Source organism: Pristis pectinata, chromosome 11, assembly GCF_009764475.1.
Source record: "Pristis pectinata isolate sPriPec2 chromosome 11, sPriPec2.1.pri, whole genome shotgun sequence".
NCBI lineage: Eukaryota > Metazoa > Chordata > Chondrichthyes > Rhinopristiformes > Pristidae > Pristis > Pristis pectinata.
In genome coordinates this window covers 40,301,950-40,329,744 of record NC_067415.1, presented here as the reverse complement: position 1 = coordinate 40,329,744, position 27,795 = coordinate 40,301,950, and the positions used below count along the sequence as shown (strand labels likewise).

The 27,795-nt window shown below is 40.3% G+C and overlaps 1 protein-coding gene across 1 annotated transcript in view; it reads left to right on the top strand.

Moving 5' to 3' along the window:
- tenm4 (teneurin transmembrane protein 4) overlaps positions 1 to 27,795 on the top strand; it is a 1,444,950-nt gene that overhangs the window by 1,352,570 nt on the left and 64,585 nt on the right. Inside the window, 3 exon segments of the mRNA XM_052026216.1 lie at positions 22,452 to 22,571; positions 24,445 to 24,706; positions 25,715 to 25,982. Of these exon segments, the coding sequence (XP_051882176.1) occupies positions 22,452 to 22,571; positions 24,445 to 24,706; positions 25,715 to 25,982 (650 nt within the window).

The window sequence follows — 27,795 nt, the reverse complement described above, 5'->3', positions numbered from 1 at the left end:
TTTGCCCAGATTGTGAATGATAATGCTGTGCCTTAATTTTGTTTGCTGCTACTTTTGAGGATTAAGTGTTCTTAATACGAAGTTTCCAAAGCAAGATTGAAAAGACATGTAGCAGGTAACTTGAATGATGAGAGCCAAGGTCCACATTCTCTTTAAACTTCCTTTATCTTCTCATGCTGATCTCTTGTTTGCACCAGCCTTTGTTAATACTTCTTTGACACCAAAATGTAGATTTCTTTCCAGTCCCCAGTTTTCCTGTCCTGTCTCCAAACCTAGAGTCCACATTGGTTTTAGATCGAATCCACCATGACTTGTGATTTCCCTCAGCTTCTGTTTTTTATTGCCAGTCAGTGCAGTTCACGGTCTCATCCTCGTCCTCCTTTGGCTTTGGTGCTTTCCATTGTGTCTCCATTGTTTGGTCCACATCAGGAATCCATGGCACTTTTGTCCTGCTCCCACTCTTATAACCTGTCTTTATTTGTCGCTTTGACTTGTGCCTCTCAATTTTCCATTCAGGCATTCCAGTCAGGTGGGTGCCTGAGGCTGGGTGCCTCAACATTTGTGCCAAAGCTTCCTGCCTATTCTACCCACATGGACAATGAACTTCTCAATTTCAGCACTCATGTGACCTTCATATTTCCCTCTGAACCTATTTGCAGTGCCCACATTACCTGGTCATGTGGAAGACCATGTTGCTGTGACTGACATTATGGATTTGTCCATGCTTGAACCTCAGAATTATAACTCGTGAGGCTATTTCACATTCTGACCTGCCACTTTCATGCTATTGCCTTTTCCCTGGAATACTAAGTCCACCCTATCAACCTGTTTCACTTGAATTCATTCAACAACTCTCAAGAGCATTGGATTGAAATACCCCTTCAAGTTTTTACTATGACCTTGTAAGAGATCTTGTCACGGTTCTGGGCATTAGTAAACTTACCAATGTCTCTCAGTCTCTCAGTCTCTCAGTCTCAGCTCCCACTGCCAGCAGCAGCATTGCCTTTCTATCCTTGCATATCACTCTGTGCTCCACTTCTCTGTATCCTTCCCAGAGCATCAACAATGGCACTTGCATTAAAGCACAACACATTGTCTGCATTCAGGGTGAATGGCTGAATTTGCTCATACTTTGGCTTCCCAATGCATCTCATGCATTCATTTCATGCAATTCTCACTACACTTCTACACAGAGACCCAGCCCTCTAGGTCCACAACCTCTAAAGCTGGTTCTCAGTGGCAAGAGCAAACACGTATAGCCTCAGAACTTTAACTTACAACATACTGAATAAGCAGCAAACAAACTAACAATTGTAATATTTAGATGTATTTGTAAAATTGGGTCATTGCATTTGGAATTTTATTTTACTATGTTTGTTATATGAATGATGGATAGCAATGCTTAAGGCATAAACTGCAGCTGTTCCTCAGTCAAAGCCTAAAGGAAATTTATAGCATAAATTAGACAATATGCCAGTGGTATGTTACACTTTACTGCAACATAAGAAATTGGAGCAGGAAGAAACTGTACAGCCATTGAGCTGGCTGTGCTATTCAATAAGATCAGAACTGAAATTTTATATTAACATTACCTTCCTACACGATACCTTTATCTCTTGATTCCTTTTGTGTCCAAGAAATGTTTTCTTGCAGTTATAACAGTTCACAACAATTGAGTATCTACATCCCTTGAGGCAGATATTACAAAGATTCACAATTCTCTGAACTGACCCCCAAGAAGAAAAAATATTTTTTCAGAATCTACGCAGTCAACTCTCCTCAGAATCTTGTATGTTTCAATGAGATCTCTTCTCAATCTTCCATCCTTGTAACCTATAGTACCATTCTGTATCTCTCCTTGTAGATCAGCTCTCTTACCATTCAATAAATGTAAGGATGCCTGTAAGTTAAAATAAATAAAGGTCTTGTGGTTAACTTAAAAGCAGTAGCTCAAATTGGTTGCCAGTACATTCTGTTTTATATCCAAAAGCAAAAAGCTGTGGATTCTGAAAATATGAAACAAAACAGAAAGTACTAGGAACAGTCAGAAAATCAGGCAGCATCTGTGGAAAGATAAACATTATAATTGGAAGAACATTTAGAGATAAAAGCAGTTTTTAAGATATAGAATCACAGAGTCATAGCGTTAATACAGCATGGAAACAGGCCCTTCGGCAAAACTCATCCAAACTGACCAAGTCCCATTTGCCTCTATTGGGCCGATATCCCCCTAAACCTTTCCATGTATCTGTCCAAATGTCTTAAACTTTGTAACTATATCTGCCTCTGGCAGCTCGTTCCATATACCCACCAGCAGCTGTGCAAAAAACTTGCTCTTTGGGTCTCCATTCAATCTTTTCCCTCTTACCTTAAACCTATGCCCTCTAGTTTCAGACTCCTCTACCCCGGGTAAAATACTGTGACCATCCAGCTTATTCTACACCCCTCATGATATTATAAGCCTCTATAAGTTCACCCCTGAGCCTCCTTCACTCCAAGGAAAACAGTCTCAGATTATCCAATCTCTCCTTATAACTCAAGCCCACAAGTCCAGGCAACAATTCTTGTTAACCCTTTCTGCACCCTCTCTAGCTTAATTACATCCTTCCTATAGCATGGTGACCAGAACTGCACACAATACTCTAAATGTGGTCTAACCAACATTTTGCACAACTGTAACATGATATACAAACTCTTGTATTCAAAGAAGTCAAGCATGTCATACATCTTCTTCACCACTCTATCCAATGTCACCTCTTTCAGGGAACTAGATACTTGTACCCCTAAATCTCCCTGTTCTACAACACTTCCCAGCACCCTGCCATTCACTGTGTTTGACCTGCTCTGGTTTAACTTCCCAAATGCATCACTTCACATTTGACTGAGTTGAGTTCCATCGGCCATTCCTTTGCCCACTTTCCCAGTTGATCAATATCCTGTTGTTCCCTGAGACGACCTTCTTCATTGTCCATTATACCACTCGTTTTGGTGTCATCTATAAACTTACTAATTGTGCCACCTATATTCTTGTCCAAATCATTAGTTGGGAAAGGGAGGAAGATCAAAGCGAACAGAAGGGACCAATCTTTGACGGTGTGGAAGGCAAGGCCATCAGTGGCAATTGGAGATTGAATGGACTGTGCAGACTAATCCATTTCCACCAGTTCCAGATTCACAGCAGTTGCTGGGAATCGAAACAGAAGAGAAATTATTCCCTTAACTGAGTTTTACTCTCTCCACACAGGTTGCCTGATTCACTGGGTACTTCCAGCAATCTCTTTTGATTCAGATTTCCAGCAACCACTGTGTTCCACCTCTCACAATTCCTTCACCTACATATATTATTTATTTTCTCTCTAATCACACTCATTCATCTATTAACCAGGCGGACCCAAGAGCATTGTGTCACATGGACAACTTTACTGTCTATCCTATCTCAGACATTCCCATTGTTTTTTCCACCCCTCTCCCTCTCTGCAACTTAAACACACACTTGTTTTCCCACATCTCTACTTCTGATGAAAGGTCTCTGATCTGAAACATTAACTCTGTTTTTCTCCCTCCACAGATGCCACCTCACTCACTGACAGTTTCTAGCATTTTCTGTTTCTGTTTCTGATGAAGTGTTATTGACCTGAAATGAGAACTCTTTTTCTCTTTCCACAGAACGCTGCCTGACCTGCTGAGTATTTCCAAGATTTTCTGTTTTAATTTCAGAACTCCACCATCAATAGTTTTTTTGATCTTCAATTCCTTCTCACAGTACCTTCTGGTGCAACAGTGGGATGTGCAGCACCAGCCCTTTTACCTCCTCCCTGCCAGGGCCCCAAACATATTTTACAGGTGAAGCAGCGACTTACGTGTACTTCCTGCAAGTTTGTTGTCTGCATTCAGTGCTCACAATGTCATCTCCTCCACATGAGGGAAATCAGGCTCAGATTCAATTACCACGTTTCAGAACACCTCCAGTCAGTCTGCAAGGGTGACCCTGAGCTTCCAGTTACTCGTCACTTGTGTTCTCCATCCCAGTCCCACTTTGGCGCCTTTGGCCTTATATACAAACAAAGTTCAATGTAAGCTCAAGGAACAGCACCTCATCTGACTAGACATATTACAGCCATCAAGACTCAACACGACATTCAACAATTTCAGATAATCAGCTATTTCCAGCATTCATTGTTTATTTTTCTTTCATCTCCTGGTACCCTTCATTATTTCCTTCATTTTCTGTTTTATTCTGATAACTAGCTCTACTAATTTACTCTATTTGGATGAGTATTATCACCACACCACATCAACGATGTTTGTGGGTGAAAGCTGTCACTAGAGTGTAAAGTCTGAGCCAACAATTCAGTGGAGTATCACAGGAGTGCAGAACTCTCTGAAATAGCACCTTTCAAAAAACAAAATCAAGGCTTTGTCCATCATCTCAGTTAGATGTAAAAGATAACCACTGCTCTCTTCAGAAAACATCAGAGCTCTTCTCCAAATGTCAGTATTTATTCCTCATTCAACCCTCAAAAACAGATGATTTTGTTGCTTATTTCATTGTGTTTGTAGGAGCAAATTAGCTGCTGCATTTTCTATTTTGTACCTCGATAGTCATTGTGTTGTAACACACGTTGGAAGTTATGAGATTGGGAATAGGTAGTCTATAAATACAGGTACTTTCTCCTTTTTGTCGTGTCAACTCTGGTGATGCCTTCATTGAGGACTGACCATCATCTAGGTTTCTAAGAGCACAAAAGTCATGTCACAGCAGAATGTTCGTGTAGGTTATGGAAGTATCCATTGAAGTTTTATGTATTAAATAAAATCGAAGTCTTAAATGGTTTGCAACTTCTAGTGTTTGATACTAGCAATATAAAATTATGCATTTTGATGCAGGGCTAATTTTTTAAGTTTCTCAGTGAAAATCTAGTAAACGGAACATGAACTACACACAATATAGAAACAGGACTTATGACATTGGAGCTAAGTTGACTGGAAAGATTTTGCACATTTTCCTCACAGATAACATTATGTAAATATTTGGAAGAATTAGTGGCAGGTGGATTCTTTGCAATTGTATTAGCTTGTTTGCAATGTAATTGCTTTTAGCCAAGGTCTCCTGAAGGAAAAAACTGACTAAATTAGCATTAACTTGGGTTCCCAGGGACTTGGTATATTGTGAGAAGTTGATCTTGCCTCCAGTAAGGACAAGTTATCCTGCGGAAGGCCAGATGCTCGCGAGACAGTGTTAATTGTTTTTTGAATGGGGCAAATGTATTGGCCAAGGGAGTTAGCAATTTGCAGATCTAATTGAGTAAAGGCATTGAGACACTGCTGTGGGCTACATCTCTGAAAATGTTTGCTGAAGTAATAATTTATGCCAGAATTGACAGAAGCTAAACTTAAATATTATACACTGCGTGATTATCATGCCATTTATAAACACTTTTGGGACTTGTTTTAAGTAAAATTAAGATTGTTTGGCAACTCCTGTGGCAGTATTGTTGGTGAGCAAAGTTAGATTAAAGTTTTGAGGCCAAATGGAAATTAAGTGAATTTAAGTAAGGATTTATGAAATTTTTGTCTCGGTTATGGATCATCCCAATTTGCACAATTTTCAGTCACGTTCTGCAAGAATAGGCCACAGGATAGAAGTGCCACAGCTAACTATACTGGCATGTAACTGGAATGCGTTATGGTAGAGGCATTTGTGATAATTTACTAAAATTCTCTGGACTCTGGGCAGGTCCCGGTGGATTGGAAGACAGCGAATGTCATGCCACTGTTTAAAAAAGGATGTAGGAAAAAGGCAGGTAACTATAGGCCAGTTAGCCTAAAGTTTGTGGTCAGGAAAATGCTTGAAGCTATCATTAAGGAAGAAATAGGGAGACATCTGGACATAAATCATTCCATCTGGCATATATAGCATGGATTCAGGAAGGGCAGGTCGTGTTTGACAAACTTATTGGAGTTCTTTGAGGATATAATGGGCACAGTGGATGGAGGGGAACAGGTGAATGTTGTATACTTGGATTTCCAGAAGGCATTCAATTAGGTGCTGCATAAAAGACTTATCTATAAGATCAGGATGCTTGGAGTTGGGGGTAACGTATTAGCATGGATTGGTTAACCAATAGAAGGCAGAGAGTTGGGATAAATGGGTGTTTCTCTGCTTGGCATCAGTGGTGAGTGGCGTGCCGCAGGGGTCGGTGCTCGGTCCGCAATTGTTCACGATATACATTGACAATTTGGAAGAGGGGATGAAGTGTAGCGTATCTAAGTTTGTTGATGACACTAAATTGAGTGGAAAAGCAAACTGTGCAGAGGATACAGAGAATCTGCAGAAAGATATAGGTAGGTTAAGTGAGTGGGCAAGGGTCTGGCAGATGGAGTAAGTACAATGTTGGTAAGTGCAAGGTCATCCACTTTGGAAGGAAAAATAGAAGATCAGGTTATTATTTAAATGGTGAAAGATTGCAGCATGCTGTTGTGCAGAGGGGCTTGGGTTTGCAAGTGCAACAGACTATCAAGAAGGCAAATGGAATGCTGGCCTTCATTGCTAGAGGGATTGGATTTAAGAGCAGAGAGGTTATGCTGCAACTGTACAGGGTACTGGTGAGGCCACACCTGGAGTACTGTGTGCAATTCTGCTCTCCTTACTTGAGGAAGGATGTACTGACTTTGGAGGCGGTGCAGAGGTAGTTCACCAGGTTGATTCCGGAGATGAGGGGGTTAGCCTATGAGGAGAGATTGAGTCTCCTGGGACTATACTTGCTGGAATTCAGAAGAATGAGAGGAGATCTTATAGAAACATATAACATTATGAAAGGGATAGATAAGATAAAGGCAGGAAGGTTGTTTCCACTGGTAGGCGAGACTAGAACTTGGGGACATAGCCTCAAGATTCAGGGTAATAAATTTAGGACACAGATGAGAAGAAACTGCTTTTCTCAGAGAGTAGTGAATCTGTGAAATTCTCTGCCCAGGGAAGCAGTGGAGGCCACCTCATTAAACATATTTAAGACACAGTTAGATAGATTTTGCAGAGTAGGGGACATAAGGGTGATGGGGAAAAGGCAGGTAGGTGGATCTGAGTCCACGGCCAGATCAGCCATGATCTTATTGAATGGCAGAGCCGGCCTGAGGAACCAGATGGCCTACTCCTGCTCCTATTTCTTATGTTCTCATGTAAGATATAACTGCTGCATTTAAACAACTGAATACACAATAACATGTTGTAAACTCATACCAAAATTAACTTTTCAACATCTTTTTGCCAGAATTAAATTGTCCTTTCAAATGGAAATCAGTAAACTCACGGTGAGATCATTCTAAAACCAATGTGGACTCTAGGAATTATTATCACTGACTTATACAAAGTGAAATTTGTTGTTTTGTGGTAGCAATAAAGGGGAGTACATTATCATTCACAATCTGGACAATGGAAGATTAAGCCATAGGCAACCAATGAATTATGGGTAAAAAATTTAAAAATAGCACTTTCTGGAAATCTGAAATAAAAACAGAAAACACTGGAAGCACTCAGCAGGTCAGGCAGCATCTGTGGAAGGAAAATATACATTTCAAGTCGAAAACTTTATCAGAGCTGGGAAAGAAGGATAACGAAGGTAGTTTTCTTTTTCAATCTTTTTATTGAATTTCAAATTAACATACATAACATTAGTGATTATACACATGGTGCGAAGAGATCAGGATAACAATAATAACAGTTAATGTATACTCTCACAGGGAGTAAAATATATAATCTGGACCTCCCAATCTCTTACTAAGTGAACATGATACAAAAAAAAAATTTTGGAAAGAAATTTAATTATATGAAAAGAGTACCCCCAATTCAAAACAAAATAAACAAAAGCAAACCAAAAAACTTCAAAACAAAAACTGGACTGATATTTCTTCCGTTAAAAATAAACATTATTATGTCGTTAGCTCCACTCCTCTGTATTCAAAGGTTATTGAAAGGGATTCGAAAAAGGTCTGCTTATATCACATGGAAATACTGAATAAATGGGCTCCAAACTTCCTCAAATTTAAGCGAAGGATCAACAGTACCACTCCTAATTTTTTCTAAGTTTAAACATGTTATAGTTTGAGAAACCCATTGAACTGTGGTAGGAGGTATAGGATCCTTCCATTTAAATAGAATGGATCTCTTGGCCATTAATGTAACAAAAGCAATCATACGACAAGCAGAAGCAGATAGATGGCCAGAATCCATCATCAGTAACTCAAAAATTGCAGTAATAGGATGGGGTTGTAGATCAATATTCAATACAGTTGAAATAATATTAAAAATATCTTTCCAATATTTTTCCAAAAGAGGGCAGGACCAAAACATATGTGTCAAGGAGGCCACCTCTGAATTACATTTGTTAGATATAGGATTTATATGGTGATAAAAATGGGCTAACTTGTCCTTAGACATATGGGTCCTGTGAACCACCTTAAACTGTGTCAAAGTGTGTCTAGCACACATTGAAGATGTATTAACTAATTGGAGAATTTTCTTCCATGTCTCTATAGGTAAAAGTATCTGGAGTTCTCTTTCCCAATCATTCTTAATTTTATCAAGTGTCTCGATGTATTTTCATAATCAGATCATAAATTATTGCTATCAAGCCCTTCTGATAAGGATTAAAAATTTTTCCGTAATTTCAATTTTATATGGTATCAGAAAAGTAGGTAAAATAACTTTTAAGAAGTTTCTAATCTGTAAGTATCGAAAAAGATGTGATCTCGGCAAATTGTATTTATTAGACAGCTGTTCAATAGACAAAAAGCAGTTATCAAAGAATAAATCACAAAAGCGTGTTATTCCCTTCATTTTCCATAAAGAGCTAAATCAATTCTGGATGGTTGAAAGAAAAAAATTGGATTGGATAGGACTTGATAAAATGAATTTATTCAATCCAAAAAATTTACAAAATTGAAACCATATTCTTACTGTATGTTTAACTATTGGGTTAATCATTTGTTTACTCAATTTAGTAAGTTCAAAAGGGAGTGAGGCTCCTAAAATAGAAGCTAATGAAAATCCTTGCATGGACTCATACTCAAGATACACCCATCGAGGACATTGAATTACATCCAAATCTTGTGCCCAGAAAATTAAATATCTAATATTAATTGCACAATGGTAAAATCTAAAGTTAGGCAAAGCCATACTGTCATCCTTTTTTAGTTTTAGTAAATATATCTTACTTAACCGTGGGTTTTTATTCTGCCATATATATGAAAGAATTTTAGAATCAACAGTATCGAAAAAGGATTTCGAGTTGAAAGTTGGAACCGCCTGAAATAAATACAAAAATTTTGGTAAAATATTCATCTTAACCGCATTGATTCGACCAATCAATGATAGAGACAATGGGGACCATTTAGTAAACAATTGTTTAACGTGCTCGATTAAAGGTAAGAAGTTAACTTTGAATAAGTCCTTGTGCTTCTTGGTAATTTTAACACCCAGATACATAAAATAATCAGTCACTAATCTAAATGGTAATTGCCTATAAATTGGGACTTGCATAGTTAAAGAGAAAAGTTCACTCTTATTAGGATTTAATCGATAACCAGAGGAAACACTAAACTGAGCAAGCAGTGATAATGCTGCAGGGATAGATTTCTCCGGGTTAGAGATATAGAGTAACAGGTCCTCTGCATGTAGTGATATCTTATGGGTCCCCTTTCTACAAGTAACACCCAATATGTTAGAAGAGTCCAGAAAGGCAATTGCCAAAGTTTCCAAGGCAATATCGAATAATAAAGGACTCAAAGGGCAGCCTCGAAAAAGCCTGAAAAAGGGGGATCTCTGATCATTAGTACGTGTTGAAGCCAAAGGTGTATGGTACATCAATTTAGTCGCTGATATAAAATTTGGGCTAAAATTAAATTTCTCAAGTGTGTTGAATAAATATTCCCATTCAACTCTATCAGACACCTTCTTGGCATCTAGCGAGATGACACATTCTGGAATTGTAGATGAAGGGGTATATACAATATTCATTAACCTCCTAATATTAAAATGCAAATAACGATTCTCAATAAATCCTGTCTAGTCATCAGAAATAATTTGGGGAAGTACCTTTTCCAGTCTAGAAGCCAATATTTTGGAAAAAATTTTGGAATCTACATTCAATAAAGAAATAGTTCTGTAAGATGCACATTCAGTGGGATCTTTATCCTTTTTAAGAATTAAAGAGATAATTGCTTCATAAAAGGATTGTGATAATTTACCTACTGATAGGGCAACTTTAAAAATTTTACCTAACCAGGGAGAGAGAAGATCAGAAAAGGATTTTAGAAAATTCAACTGTATACCCATCGGGACCGGGTGTTTTACCCGAATTCATTGAAGAAATTGCTTTCTTTATTTCTTCCTCTGAAATGGGTGCATCTAATATCAAACGTTCATTAAGTGATAATTTTGGAATCTTCAAATTCCTTAAAAATTCACACATTGATGTAGAATCCTCAGGAAATTCTGATTGATATAAAGAAGTACAAAATTCTTGAAAAGATTTATTAATTTGATCATGGTCCACCGCATAATTACCATCTCATTTACGAGCTTTAATAATCTGACGTTTAGTTGAAGCAGCTCTCAGTTGGTTGGCCAACAATTTACAAGATTTATCACCATGTTTATAAAACTGACTCCTAGTTTTGAGTAATTGATTTTCAATTGGAAATGTTAATAATAAATTGTGTTGTAATTGAAGTTCAGTTCTCTTTTTACAGAGCTCCAAATTAGGAGCATCAGAGTATTTTTTATTGATTTCTTTAATCTTATCAGCCAATATATGTAATTCATTATTAGTTCGTTTTTTTCAATCCAGCAGAGTATGAAATAATTTGACCATGGATATAGGCTTTAAAGGTATCCCATAATATCCCACTGGAAATTTCTTCCATAAAATTAGTTGAGAAGAAAAAGGAAATCTGTTCTTTAATAAAATGAATAAAGTCTAAATCCTGCAGTAAAGAAGAATTGAGTCGCCATTGTCTGGCACCAGAGGGTACGTCCACTAATTTAATTGATAATTTCAATGGTGCATGATCAGAACTGGCAATTGCATCATACTTACAGTCAATAACAAATGGAGCTAATCGAGAGTTGATAAAAAAGTAATCAATTCTGGAGTAGTTGTGATAGACATGAGAAAAGAATGAAAACTCTTTATCATATGGGTGTAGAAATCTCCAAACTTCTAAAATTCTGGAATCAACTAAGAAGGAATTAATAAACACAGCGGATTTATTTGGAGGTACATGATTCAACACAGATCTATCCATCGAAGGGTTTAAACAACAGTTGAAGTCTCCACCCATAATCAATGTATATTCGTTTAAATTAGGAAAAGATGCAAATAAATGTTTAAAGAACTCGGGATGATCAACATTAGGTGCATAAACATTAACCATAACAACTTTTTTGTTATGAAGTAAGCCAGTAATTAATAAAAATCTACCATTCTGGTCTGAAATTGTTTCATGATGAACGAATGAAATCGAGGAGTCTATAAAAATAGAGACTCCTTTCACCTTTGCTTGTGAATTAGAATGAAACTGTTGACCCCTCCAAAATCTAAAAAGGTGCTGATTATCCTCTCTCCTAATATGAGTCTCCTGCGGAAAAATAATCTGAGCGTTCAGTCTATGAAATGAAGGTAGTTTTAACATAAAATTTAACTTAACCTTACCTTCTTTATCTTCCTTTCTCAGTTCTGTAAAAGAGCCTTTGACTTTTGAAACATTAACTGTATTTCTCTTTCCACAGATGCTAACTGACCTGCTGAACGCTTCCAGCATTTTCTGTTTATATGTCTTTTCAAGAGAATATTTTTCCTACTAGTTGGGTTTTAATCATACTGTAGCTGCACGCAACGTGTTACTAAAGGAACACACGGAGGCAGAGAGTGCTGAACTCAAAAAAACCCTTTACTGATTCAAAACTGTGCACTTCAATCTCTCATCCCATGGGCCCCTGTGACCCGTGGGGCAGACGTGACGTCCGACTGTCCCCGGAGGGTCTGCCACAAACGGGTAGTTCCAAACGCGCTACTGCGTGTCTTCCCGCGGCTCCCGATGGCGGTTCGAGTCCCGCATGTGCGGGCCTCCACACCACCAACCCCCCCGCCCCCAGAAACGTCCATCGGAGGAGTGGAGCCCCCAGTCTGTGTGGCTTGCCTGGGTGGCCGGCCTTGCCGGCGCGGTGCGGGTACCCTCACTGGTTGCTCAATATCCAAGTGCACCGGTTTGAGGCGGTCCACTGTATAAGTCTCTTCCCGGCCACCCACCTCCACAACACACATGGAGCCCTTGTGCCGGATCACCTTGAAGGGTCCCTCGTACGGCCGCTGTAGAGGTGACCTATGCATGCCCCTGCGAATAAAAACATACTCACAGACTCGGAGGTCTTTAGGGGTGAAGGATGGCGTGGGACCATGCCTGGAGGTAGGGACCGGTGCCAGTGTCCCTACCTTATCCCACAGCCTCGTTAGCACTGCTACTGGAGTTTCTTCCGAACCTCGGGCCTCTGGTACGAACTCGCCCGGGACCATCAGGGGGGCACCATAGACCAATTCCACCGAGGAGGTGCCCAGGTCCTCCTTGGGGGCTGTGCGGATGCCCAGTAGAACTCAGGTAAGCTCATCTGTCCAGTTGGGGCCCCTGAGGCGCACCAACAAGGCCGACTTGAGATGCCGGTGGAATCGCTCTACCAAACCATTGGACTGGGGATGGTACGCTGTGGTGTGATGCAGCTGGGTATCCAGGAGCTGCACCAGTGCTGTCCACAAACCAGACGTGAACTGCGCCCCTCTGTCGGAGGTGATGTCCGTTGGGAGGCCGAACCTGGCGATCCAGTTTGCAGTGAGCATCCTGGCGCAGGACTCAGTGGACGTGTCTGTGAGCGGTATGGCTTCCGGCCATCTGGTGAACCTGTCTACCATGGTAAAGATATACCTGGCGGCCCGGGAGACTGGCAGGGGGCCGACGATGTCCATGTGGATGTGTTGGAACCTCCTGTGCGTTGGCTGGAACTGCTGGAGAGGAGCCTTCACGTGCCGCTGGACTTTGGCGGTCTGGCAGTGTACGCAGGTCCTGGCCCAGTGTCCAACCTGTTTGCGCAAACCGTGCCAGATGAATCTGTCCGCTACCAGCTTGATGGACACCCAGATAGATGGGTGGGCAAGGTCGTGCAGCGTGTCGAACACCTGGCGCCTCCAGGCTGCCAGTACCACGGGTCGGGGTTTGCCAGTAGACACGTCACACAGGAGTCGATCCACTGCCAGGCCGATGGGGATGTCCTCCAACTGGAGCCCCGAAACAGCGGTGCGGTAAGCCGGGATCACGGTGTCCGACCATTGTGCTTCCGCCAGTGCTGCGTAGTCTAGTCCAGAGGACGATATGCCCGCTGAGTGGAGGCAGGGGCGAGACAGTGTGTCAGCGACGACGTTGTTCTTCCCTACGATATGGCAGACGTCTGTGGTGAATTCTGAAATAAAGGACAGGTGCCTCTGCTGCCAAGCCGACCATGGGTCCGATACCTTGGCCAGTGCGAAGGTGAGGGGCTTGTGGTAGACCACTAGCAACTCTCTGTCGAAAGCGCTGTACTTCACCTCTGGTGGCCGTAGGTGCCGGCTGAAGAAAGCGAGTGGTCGCCACTGGCCCTCGACGAGCTGCTCCAGGACTCCGCCGACTGCCGTGTCGGAAGCGTCGACTGTGAGTGCCGTGGGTACATCGACTCTTGGGTGCACTAGGAGGGCCGCCTTTGCCAGCACCTCCTTGGCCTGCTCGAACGCCTCCATGGACTCCGCATTCCATGCCACCTCTTTGGCCCTGCCGGCCATCCGTCTGAAAAAGGGTCTCATGATGCGTGCTGCCGCCAGCACGAACCGATGATAAAAGTTGACCATCCCTATGAACTCCTGCAGGCCCTTGACCGTGCTGGGCTTGGGGAACTGACGGATGGCCTGGACCTTGTCCGGTAGGGGAACTGCGCCATGTCGGTTGACCCCGTGGCCCAAGAAGTCGATCTCTGTCACCCGAACTGGCACTTTGCCGGATTGATTGCCCAAACAGAAAATTCCATGACCAGCAATATCAGATCTTTGTCTATGCCTCCCAATGCATAGTGGTAATGACTTTCAACCCAACACAACAATATATATTTACGACACTGCTGTTTTCTGTGCTACAGAACAATATCAGCTGACTGCTTCTGCAATCGAGGTAATTCTGCTCAATCCATCCATTCAAATATTAATCTTGCTTATAGAGTCCTGCTTTCAGAATAATCAAGATACTCGATAACTGACTCTGGACAAAGCAGCTGATTTCTGGAAACAAATTGTTGGCTTTTGTTCTGGCCATTCACTGCAATGATATAGTGATATAATAATTGATATGATGAATTGTGAATGACACAGAAACGTATTATAAAACCTATTGGCCTAGAAGTTGAGTGAAAATGGATGTTGAATTGCTCCACTTGGGACCCATGCTAATTTTGACAGAGACCAGGGAGGAATGATAATCCAGCAACATGCCTATGAGGTTTGAATAAATTATGCAGCGGGCCCAAAGTCATGTGCAAAGAACAATCCTACCTGCATAATAATGTGCTCTGAGTTAGGAACCACCACCCAAAATAATGTAGCCATTCTTGGATAGGTTTGTCTTTGAAGGTGAATTGGTAAATTGGTTTATTATTGTCACATGTACTGAGGTACAGTGAAAAACTTTGTTTTGCATGCCAGCCATACAGATTATTTCATTACAACAGTGCATTGAGGTAGTACGAGGGAAAACAATAACAGAATGCAGAATAAAGTGTCACAGTTACAGAAAAAGTGCAATGCAGGCAGACAATAAGGTGCAAGAATGCAGGGTATGGTATTAAGAAAGTCACCATGCTCCTCTGACTGTCAATGGGACATGGTGCCTTTGGAGATTGAAACCCAGGACAGGGAGTGTGGTGGTCTAGCCACTCTCCCTCCCAGGTTCCCCAGTAAGAATTCTTGAGGATGTATTGAGCAGGGTGGATGAAGGATAGCCAGTGAAATATTTGGATTTCCAGAAGAGATTTAATAAATCCCACATAGGAGGATGGTTGTGCAAAATTAAGGCAGATGTAAGGAAGATACTAAAAAGGCTTCAAGGTGATTTAGATAAGTTGAGTAAGTCAGCAAATACCTATTAAGTGCAGTATAATGTAGATAAATATGAAGTTATCCACTTTGTTAGGAAAATCAAAAAGGCAGATTATTATTTAACTGATGATAGATTGGAAAATGTTGATATACAGAGGGACCCAGATATCCTTGTGCAACAACTTAAAAAATCCAGTTTAAAAGAATATGAATAGATCTCACTGAGACATACCAAATCTCACAGAGCTCGACAGATTGGATGCAGGAAAAATGTTTCCACTAGCTGTAGGCACCTGGAACCAGCATCACGGTCTCAGCATATGGCGTAAGATATTTAAGACTGAGGTGAAGAGGTGTTTATTTATTGAGGGTGTTAAGCTTTTGAGATTTTCTACCACAGGTTGCTGAATATATTCATAAAGAAGATAGAAGAATGATCAAATAGTGTGGGTAGAGAGCAGGGAACGTGGCGTTGAAATGGAGGATCAGCCATGATCACACTGAATGGCAGAACGGGCTCAAAAGGCCAAATGTCTATTCCAAGTCTCCCAAGTCTCTTTTTACAGCAACATTGTGTTGTCTCTCTCCATTCAGGCAGTATACTGCTTTTCTATTCTTCCCATCAAAGTAAAGAACCTTACGTTTTCCCAGATTGTATTCTATCAAATTGTTGCTCACTTGCTTATCTTATCTAGATTCCTTTGCAAACTCTTTGTGTGCTCCTCTCAACCTGCTTTCCCACCAACCTTTGTACCTTCACAAAATGTGGATATAACATACTTGGTTCCTTCATCTAAGTTATTAATTATAGCTTGCCAACCTAAAAGTGACCCAATTATCCTCACTCGCTGTTTTTTGTCGGGTGGTCAATGCTTGATTCATGCTGTTGTATTACTTCTTGGATTATCCAACAGCAGACATCCAAAGGTCCAGCAGTGTAGCTATCATGAGGAAACCTATAGACTATTCCCACCAATGACTTCTTACTCTTATTTTTCCTTATTTCTTCTCCAAAGTGATGCTACATCTTGAACATCTGTGTCAAGATCATTTCTCACTGCTGTGTTGACCTCATACTTTGTTTCCAGAGTGTTCCATCTCCTTTGCCTTTCTGTCTACTGTCTGAAGTATACTCCAGATTCTTCAGTTCCCAGCTTTTGTCACCTTGCAACTACGTCTCTATAATGGTTATCATATCAGGCCAATTTGTTTATATTTATGACAATAATTCATCTATCTTCCTTCCAATGATGTTTGTGCTCAGATAACTAGCCAATGAAGCTTGAATGTTGTGACTTTTCCCTACTCTGATTCTATTTGCCCTCTTTTTTTCAATATATTCTCTCTTTCTGTCACAATCTGGTTACCATTACCTGTCTCGATAGTTTTCCTTCATTTATTCACTGAGATACTAGAAGACAGCCAGTTGCTTGAACTAACAAAGGTAATTTATTTTTAAAGGAACTTGCATTGTGCAAAGCAACATTTTTCTTCTCAGCACAAACTACACCAGAGGCATATAGAATGCCACTGGAAGCTTCTATACCAACCAATATCAGATTCTTCCATTAATAATTGAAAAAAAGAAATTACAGAAGTATGAGGTTACAATGGAGGAGGGAGTCCCATATCGATGTGCTTTAATAGTACAGATAATGTTGGAAATGCTAAGCACGTTAGTCAGCATCTGTGCAGACAGAGTTAATGATTCAGGTTGATGATCAGAAAGGTATTTGGCACAAAGTCATCCAGATACTTGGATCAATGGACTGACCTCTTAGATCTGGTCCCAACTGAAAGCTTTGAGATGGATTTCAACGTGATAAATCATAAAGACGTCATACCCACATTTGGAAGTAACTCAGATGGGATCGACAGAGGTACATCATGGTAGAATGGTTACTCAACACACACAACTGGTTGAACATCTTCCAGTGTCTCTTGCTGAGCTGTTGTGTTGTTAATCTGCAGGTTTAATAATGCAGCCTCTGTTATCTGCATATCAGGCAAGCCTGCTAAGTAGTTTTCCCAAGAGAGCACCCGTTCTATGATAGAGGACTCCCTTCTCCATTGTGACCTCATATGATCCGGGGTGAGGTGCGTGTCGGGTAACCATTTGCTTCTGCCACATCTATTATCGATCAGATGTGGGCTTCATCCTCATTGCGTCTCCAACTCTCAACAGTGGCAAGTCTTTAACACCTCTTTTGTAGTCATGTGCGTGTCATCTGCTGGCTGCCTGCAGTTGCTTCCTGGTGCCTATTTGCATTTCTGATTTCCCATTACCATGAACAAATCTGCATATTTAGTGTTAGGTTGTGTGTTTGCAGTGATTGCATATGTTGAACCAAACTTCACAGCCCTACCATGATGAACCTCTATCAATCCCATCTGCATTACTTCCAAATGTGGGTATGACATCTTTATGAGTGATCATGATGAAGTCCATCTCATGGCTTTCTTGATTCTTTGGGTTCAATAGCTCCAGATAACATCTTCCAGTCATCTTCAGTGTAATCTTATTGATAGCACATGAGCCATTGATTTTAACTGCACTGCCTCCAGTAGTACATAATATACTACTTCTACCTCAAGTTGTCATGGCCCCAACATCTCACCGTAAATATACCAAACAAGTGTTCCTGGCACAGAACCGACCCTGATTGGCATCAGGTACATAGCATCCAGTAATACTCTGAATCTGACTCCATCTCTGCCCTTCCGGGGCTCATTGTGTCTACTCTATGGCCTTTTAATGTCCACTTCACTGCACACAGTTTGTAGCAATGATTTTTCCATCTACATTGTGCACCCCTTTTCCTATATGCAGGGCATTACTCTTTGAGACAATCACACTGCCATCTGCTAAGCAGCCTTCACAATACTTTCCCTGTTCTACTTTTTGGCTCACACTTCCCCATGTGTAACTCCTTTTGTTGAACATTCACCATTCCTAGCCTGACTTTGGACAGCAATGTAGCTTTTCATGTTTGGATGCACTTTTCAAGAGTTAGCTCTGTCTTACATAACAGCCTTCAGCTGGATCTCTGGATTCCACAAATCCATGTTATCCAGGGTTATATGCTGAATAACCTGCATGTCAAGTCAAATAAAACTACAATGCTCCCACCTCAATCAAATAGTCTGCTGAAGCTCAGTCTGTAAGCTCACACACAATGCAGTGAATGAGATATGCTGCTACCTTTGGAATTGTAATCCAACTGGAATTGAAACAGGTAGCTTGAAAGGCAAAGAAATAAACTGGAACATGATTTTTGGAACTCTTGTTTTGCAATTGCAGTGCTGAAAATAAAGCTTTGGTATTGATAGGAATGAAAAGCAATGAATCAGCCTAATAACAGAACCAGATTCTGAGTCCAGGCGGCTTTTGTTATCCCCATGCCTGCTTGTCATTGATGAGAATAGGTCACTCGTATCAAGCTGGTTGCTAAGTGAATGAATGCCCTCAAGTTGGTGCTCCAAGTTAATGAGGAGATTTTGTGTCAATTCAGATGGCCTTTCAAAGAGCGAAAGGTTGCAGTTCTGGAGGAAACTCAAAGTTCAAGTCTTCTAGTTGAAGGGTGCTTGAAGAAAAAAGGAAATGTAATTTAGTTATTTTTAATACTGCTGGAGGGAATGTGCAAGAAGCAAAATAGGAAGATGGAAAAACAATATTAAAAATACATCTACAGAGTCAAAATGTAAAAAAGAATTCCAGAAATGTCATGAAACAGAGTAACAAAGATAGGAATGGACCGACATTGCAAAGGGACAATGTAGGTTAGAGGAGGAATTTGAAATGCACTCAGACAGCATGGCAGAGTAGCCAGTTGGACAATAACATGCTGAAGCATAGCTTGAACCTTTTCCCTCCATCAACTTGGTTGTCTATTCAGTCATAAAATGAAGCTATCAAGAAAAGCCAGAGGTTTCCCACAGAGAGAAGTGTTGTTTGTGGACTGCCCTCATGTATTTATAGCAGCTGTAAAGTTAAAATAAGGAGAGAACCACCAAGAGGTGGCCATGACAAGATGCTGAAATGGCAGGAGCATTGAATGAATAGTTTTCACTGGGACATCAGGTTGCAACAATACAAAACATTTGGATAACTGTGTACAGTTCTGGTCGCCACACAACAGGAAGGATGTGGTAGCAATGGAGAGACTGCAAAAGACATTGACCATAACATTGTCTAGAATGGAGGGCTGTAGTTAAGATAAGATAAGACATTTATTTATTAATCACATGTACATTGAAACACACAGTGAAATGCGTCTTTTTGCATTACTGAGAATGTGCTGTGGGCAACCCGCAAGTGTCACCACTCTTCCAACGCCAACATAGCATGCCCACAGCTCCTAACCTGTACGTCCTTGAAATGTGGGAGGAAACCAGAGCACCCGGAGGAAACCCACGCAGACACGGGGAGAACGTACAAACTCCTTACAGACAGCAGCGGGAATTGAACCCCAGTTGCTGGCACTGTAATAGCGTTACGAACAAAGGAGGCTGAGGGGTGACCTTATAGAAGTTTATAAAATTATGAGGGGCGCAAATGGGATAGGTGATCAGAATCTTTTTCTCCAGGTCAGGGGAGTCCAAAACTGGAGGGCATAGATTTAAGATAAGAGGGGAGAACTTCAAGAAAGATCTGAGGGTTAAGTTTTTAACATAGCCTGTGGTGGTTATCTGGAACAAGCTGCCAGAGGAGGTGGTAGAAGCAGATACAGTTAAGATGTTTAAAAGGCATTTAGACAGGTACTGAGAGAGGGAAGGCATAGAGTGATATGGGCCTAATGCAGGTAAATGGGATTAGCATAGATAGGCATCATGGTTGCATGGTCGAGGTGTGCTGAAAGGGCCCATTGTGTGCTGTACAATTGCATGATTCTATTTCTATGATTCTGTGATGTCTCTTCTGAAAACCACAGTAGTGGAAGAAGTCAAAAGGGATATATTGCAGCAATTAAGGTAGAAAAAATGATATAATGGATAGTCAAAGTGAATTGAAACTGTGGCTACACAGAGAAACTATGCAGGAGAGAGCAAAGACAGTAACACCTCTATGTAAATTTTCAGTGGGAAAAAGTGTAGTCCCAGAGAACTGGCAAGCAGTTAAAATAATCCTTGTCAGAAAAATGAAGTTAATCCACAGAAAGTTACCTTAACATCTGTGGTAGGAAATATTAGAATTGTTTCTAAGAAATGAGATGATAAGGCATACAGAGAAAGAGAGTACAATAAAAATGTAATTATGGATTTCTAAAAGGAAGGTCTATTTTAACCAATCTTACAGAATCTTTTAAAGAACATTAGAGGTTTTATTCAAGGCAATGCAGTGGTGCTAGAATGCAGCAATGTTCATAAGGCCTTCAGTAAGGTACCGCTCAAGAGATTTCTGTTAAAGTTAGGATGTGTGGAGTCAGATGTCAGGCTGCAAAATACAAATATATTGTTGTTAAAAAAAAGAGGTTAGGTGTTTTGAGAAGTTTCTCAGACTAACAGAAGGTGTCCTTCAGATATCTATGCTGACCCCACTGTCATTTTCCATGCACACTTATTTGGACTCAAGAATTGAAGGTATGATATCAGAAATGTGAGGAACCATACCAAAACACAGGAAGATAAGTAGACTTTCAGAATGGACAGATACATGGCAAACTAATTTTCATGTAGCTAAACCTAATTGAGATCATTTGGTAGAAGGCATAAGGTGGTGTCTTCTCCCTTTGATGTAAAAGGCAGGAGTGTGGAGCAAAGAGATCTAAGAATCTGGATACATAAATCACTCAAAATATTGATGCAAGTTGATGAGGTCAGAAAAAAGTACAAAACACTGAGCTGACTTTATGAGATATGGAATAAAAAGCAGGAAGATGATCTTGCTTTAATTTAGAATCTTGGTTAAACCACACTTGGTGTGCCACATGCACTGCTGTTTACTTAGTGCAAAAACAATAATGACCATGGGAGGAAGAGCAGAAAAGATGAACAACAGAATTTAGAGACCCATCAACTGAGCTGTGGTTGAAACTTAGTGCAACCAATGACTTAATTTACACAATAAAATATGAAAGATAAAATGGGAACATGAAACAAATGATTCAACACCAACCAAGTTGAAAATATTAGCTTCTTATTAGTTGAAGCAACGAGGGTTGTGACATAAGGGCAATTAGGAAAGGGTGTAAATGCTTGCCTTGGCAATGATGTTGCTTCCCTGTAAATGAATAAGAAAGAACAATGATTTTTTTTCCCCTACAACATTTATAGAAATGGCTAACTCATTGTTTTAGAATATTAGCTTGCTTAGGTTGTAAATCGGTAATAACCTTTGTCCACTATTATAAACAGACACATTTCACATTTTCTGACCATCCTGTACTGACGCTTCTTGGTCGGTTTCACAACTGGGAAAAATGCAAAATGCTGGAATGCAGGTGGAATCAATATCAGCAATGACTGACAAGGTTCACAAGCTCACTATTATTTTTCTCTTTTATTGACACCATCAGCTTTAAGTCCTGAGTGACAGCAGAAGTAATAGCAATGTGGAACTGGTGACATCTTCCTTTATCAGGAAGGTCTAAGTATCTGCTGAAAACAGATTGCTAGTTCGTTAAATAATACAACCTTGCTAGATCTAATAAGCTGGAAGGCATATGTTTCAAATAAATGCTATTTTCCAAGTAATACAACATAACAAACCACTACTGAATTTGCTCATGAAACAGCCCAAGTTATTTGAAGATCTTTGTCTTGTATTATCAGGAAAATATTCATCAGTAGTTTGGTCATGTTTTTGCTGAAGTCCATCCGTGCCATACCACTTTCCTGTCCAGTGACTGGAGAACATCCTTTGTAAACAAATGGTAACATTGTCTGTCTGCATTGTCAGTCGATATTAATACAGTGAAAGTAAGTCTGGAAATATTTATCTTTGGATATGTGTAAAGGATACCTATGTACTGATACACATTATCATCTGAGGCCATCTAAGAATGATAGACAAAATTGTGACAATAAACTATTTATTTTGGAGAGACTGTATGTAAGGTACTTGGGAAAGATTTCATGGTGTTTCCCTAATTCTCCCAACTAATCAACATGACTCCAGTTGGGACAAATATAGACAGGACAATACTGTATGCGGGAGAACTTGGAGGACTGTTTTGTTTGGTTCATCTGTTTTCTTCATAATCAGAATGGCTATAAATCATAGCTTTGTAGTAATACATATAAGTGATTGTTAATATTTCATTTCAATGTTATTTTTGCTGCTTACAGCCACATATGTGTGATCCGAGGCCAAGTACAAACAGCAGATGGCACCCCCTTGGTTGGTGTTAATATCAGCTTTGTCAACAATCCCCACTATGGTTACACCATCAGCCGGCAGGATGGCAGGTACTAAGCTTTTTTGTGTCTGAGATCAGAATGTTATAACAAAACAGCTAAACTTACAGTGTGTTGTGTGGTGCTTACTATATATTCCACCACATCAACTAAAGATGCAATACGAAAGGTTAGTCATGAAAAACTGAGAAGTTGGTAGTCAGTGCAGTTTCCCATCTCCCTTTCGATGCTCTACATGTCAATTCAAGATGACTTGATGCTCCCCATAATGCAGATTGTGTTAACCCCTTCTTCAATATCACCCCATCTCCCCACCTAAGAAGTGTTTAAAAGACTGAAAACATTAATTTCCTTCAGCCTGATACCTTGCCCTGCTGTCCACAGGTTGTGGATGGCACTTGAGTACTATATATCCAAGGAAAATTAAAATACAGATTCAACACACAATGGAGCAACTTAAAAGCGAAATGATAGAACCATACAGTGTTCCTCTTACCCCGTCGTCTTTTCCTCATGTCAGTCCCCAAAATCCACACCGTTTCCCCAGCATGCAGCTCGGGGAATTATGCTTTATAAAAGTGGGGACAAACCGGCTACTGTTACTGTTATTTCCAGTAGTTTTCCATGGATAGCTATTCAGACAAACAGAGCCAGGAAGGAAGTGACATACATGTAAATGACCATTGGCAGATACTGCATAAACCTGTTTTCAAATATGCAAATTGTTTCAAGGAAATTCTAGCTGTCAGAAATTTTATGTAGTTTGTTAGCATTTTTGAGGAACTGCCCATTTACACATGTTAGGAGGTTTTCCGCTCTAGCAGGACCAGGGAAACAGAAAAGCACCAAAGAAATTCATCCTCACAGTAGTGCCAGTTCCACACAGCTCTGGCCGAAGGTTCAAAGTGGCAGGAATGTCAGATGATCAACTTCATTGTGAGAAGCTACTGTAGTAGTATCTCACACCGTGGAAGCAACTGAGACAAAGCAAGGAAAATTACATGAGAAAATACCGGAAATACTCAGCAGTTCAGGCAACATCAGTGGACAGAGGAACAAAGTCAATGTTTCTGATTGATGACCTTTCATCAGATCTGAGAGAAATCAGAAATCAAGCATGTAATAAGCTGCAGAAAAGGGAGTGAGGTGGAGAAAACAAAGGGGATGTCTGCAATAGAGTGAGCCCAAGTGATTGACACCAAAGGTGATTGGTGATGTTGACTGAGAGGGGGCAGTGAAAACAGACCAGTGCACTTCAGTCAACAGCAAAGGTACCATGATTAGCAAATAAACTTCAAGACAATTACACCGAGACCTCTTACTGTGCAGAATATATACACATATAATACACTATATACTAGAGCTATGGCAAGCAACACCACTGGATGTCTGGTCTTTTAAATTCAGCATAAATATTTTGAGGCAATACTTTAAAAGACAAATGTTTCAGTGATTTTATCTGAGTGCACTCTGCTTTTGGTGAATGATTCTACTACAAAATAGGTTTGTTCTACCAACATAGTATATTAATACAAGTGTGTGACTATTAATCCATTCGAGGTGTCTGCCTCTTGATCAACAAGCTTGACCTTTACCTGATGCATCTGTTCCAAGGTATAAGCTGTCAAGAAGTTGACAGATGCTGTTATGGTTAATTTTCCAACTTTGCAATCCTAGCAGGTCCCTCACCTGCCAGCAACATGGATTGGAAATTTATGCACACATTTTGCAGTGGTTTCTGTCCATTTAAACTGATGGTTAGAAAATTGTTCACAATGTGCTGCTACATTTCTGATGTCTGCTGCAATGGTAATCCTTGTCTGATGGCAGAACAAAGTTGGAAAGTTACACCAGTCGTGTTGTTTTGTACGTAGTAGATCTTCTTTTGAAAACAAAATGTCTTGTTCTGTCCTCCAAATACTAGCTTTGATTTGATGACTAATGGAGGGGTTTCGGTCACGATACACTTTGAGCGCTCTCCGTTCATCACTCAGGAGCATACTCTCTGGCTGCCATGGGACCGTTTCTTTGTCATGGACACTGTCATTATGAGGCATGAAGAGAATGAGATCCCCAGCTGTGACCTGAGCAACTTTGCTCGTCCCAATCCAATTGTTTCACCTGCACCATTGACGGCATTTGCAGGGTCATGCCCAGAGAAAGGTCCCATCGTTCCTGAAATACAGGTACTGTATTATTTACTTCTCAATTCAGCCTTAATGCTTATAAGAAATATTGCAGTGAGAAAAATATTGTGTGATTGCTAATTGCACTAATGTGGTAATAATGTGAAAATATTCCTTATCAAATTACATAATATAAGGGCAACTGTAATGACCTAGTGTTCATGATGCAAATCATTGCTTGATCGCAGCAAATCAGAAGTCCAGCAGGCTCATGTTGATCCCATGTGATGTTCTTTCCACGATGGATTTTTAACAATCATTAATAAAATGAACTACGATCATAGAAACTCAAAAGTTATCACCAAATTCTCTTTAACTATCTGGATTAAATAAAAATATAAAAATTAGAGGGATTCAGTGACAGAGTGGGCTTTTATTCATTCCTACATGAAACAAGGGTGTCACTGGCAGAGCCAGTGGTTATTGTTTGTCCTTAATTGCCCTTGTGAAAGTAGCAATGAGCTATTTTCGTGAAGTCTTGCAGTCCATGCATCAAAAGAATTTTCCACTGTGCTGTTAGACATTGAGCAACAGGACTTTGGTCCAATTGTGATGAAGGAATGGCAGTATATTTCCAAGTCCAGATAATGTTGACTTTGGGGAGAACATGGAAGTGATGGGGTTCCCATGCACTTGTTACTTTGGTTCGAAGCTGCAAAAGTCATATATATGGGAACCACTGCTAAAAATGCCTTGGTGAATTGCTGTAATGTATCTTGTAGATGATAAACACTACAGTCTATGGCACCATCAGTGAAGGAGATAAATTGTTAAGGTTATGGAAGTTAATCGTTCACACGGTTTGAAAGCTTCACTGTTTGAAGAATCAAAAGTACAGACTTTAGTCCTCCTCATTCTGGGGTCCTTAATGTTGGAGAAATGTGTGACCAGACTGTCTCAAGCCTCAGCCTTTATTCCTCACACAGCTTGAAAGAATTGCAACAGAATGTTGACATTCTTTTATCATATTTTGTTTGCTGCAGCTCTTTCTATCTTTTATATTCATAGGTTTTACGTGAGGAGATAAATATCCCAGGTAGTAAAATGAAGCTGAACTATGTCAGCAGCTGCACTGCTGGCTATAAATCTGTCATGAGGATTAGTCTGACCCAACCCTCCATCCCATTCAATCTAATGAAAGTACATCTCATGGTGGCTGTGGAAGGACGGCTCTTCCAGAAGTGGTTTCCTGCTACCCCTGATTTATCTTATTACTTCATCTGGGACAAAACTGATGTCTACAGCCAGAAGGTTTATGGACTTTCAGAAGCATTTGGTAGGTTTCATAAAATAACAGATATTTTTTGTGTTGGATGATAGGAGGATATGGTTGTAATTTAGAAAGTAATAACTGCAGATTTCCCAGAGGCTTGGTCACATAACCAATCATCTCATTATGGTTACAATATTTATTATCCTGCTGATTTTAAGATTAAGATATCTTTATTAGTCACATGTACATCGAAACATACAGTGATATGCATCTTTTTGTGTAGAGTGTTCTGGGGGCAGCCCGCAAGAGTCACCATGCTTCCAGCGCCAATATAGCATGCCCACAACTTCCTAACCCATACATCTTTGGAATGTGGGAAGAAACCGAAGCACCCGGAGGAAACCCACACAGACACAGGGAGAACGTACAAACTCCTTACAGACAGTGGTGGGAATTGAAACTGGGTCGCTGGCACTGTAATAGCGTTATGCTAACCACTACACTACCGTGCCTTTTCCTCTGTTTTTTTAACTATCTCCACTATTAGAACATAAAATATAGAACAGTGCAGCACAGGAACAGACCCTTCAGCCATCATGTTGTGCCAAACTAGTTAAACTAGTAATTAAACATCTAACTAGACTAATCCCTTCTACCTACACAAGGTCCATATTCCTCTACTCTGAATATTCATGTACCTATCTAAGAGCCTCTTAAACACCTCTATTGTATTTTCTTCCACCATCACCCCAGGCAGCACATTCCAGGCACCCACCACTCTCTGTGTAAAAAAATACCTGCCTTGCACATCTCCTTTGAACTTACCTCCTCTCACCTTAAATGCATTCCCTCGGGTATTAGACATTTCAACCTTAGGGAAAAGAAATTAGCTGTCTATCCATCTATGCCTCTCATAATCTTATAAATTTCTATCAGGTCTCCTCTCAGCCTCCGCCGCTTCAGAGAAAACAACCCAAGGTTTAAAATTTCTGTAATTTCCATCCTACTACTGGCCAACGCCCATCCGCAAGGGTCAAGAAGGCAGAGGGAACAGCAGGGGTGGGTCACCTTCAGGTTTCACTTTCCCTGAGGAAGTGCAATGTCCAATTTCAACACCAGTCCCCTCTGGGTCAAATCACAAACTCACCAGACATTAAAGCAATAAAGAGGAACCCACTTCTGGATTCCATGGTGCTGTGTGTTTGTAAATTAGTGGCCACCTATCCCAAACCTGACTCCATCGTCATGGTAAAATTCCCAGTTAAACTTAAAAATCTGCTGAAACCGTAGGGTTGTCGACAGGTATGATTGAACACTACTTTCTTGTCACACCAATGAGATGTTCCTTCTAAACAGATTGTGCAATCAAAATTTCTATAAAACCAGAAGAAATGATACTGTAAGAAAAGGCCATGGTTACATAGCCATGGTTTTGTAATGTTTTCATCTCAAAGATTTGTTGAAATGAAGCACACTGATTATAATTTCTTACTTATGTCCCATTTTTTGGACAGTCCGGTCATTTCCTTCAGCTCTCCCATTGTCTGTGCAATTTTAGTAATGACACCTTCACTCAGCTGGTGAAATAATGATCATTTTGCTCAGCAGTCAATCACTTCAAATGGGATATGAAATGTAATCTTTCAAACTGAATAGCATCACATTCATACGATAACTTATGCAGAAATTGGATTTTTAACATGGCATTAAGTTATAACATCTGTAAGATGGAGTAAGTGAAAGAAATATCCAGTTACTCTGTGTATAAATATCTTGAAGAGAATTGGCTTTTTCCAAGAAGCTGAAGCTCCCAAGAATCTTAGCTATTGTGGTTCCAGAATTACTATTTTAAATTCTGATATTACAAATCATAAAT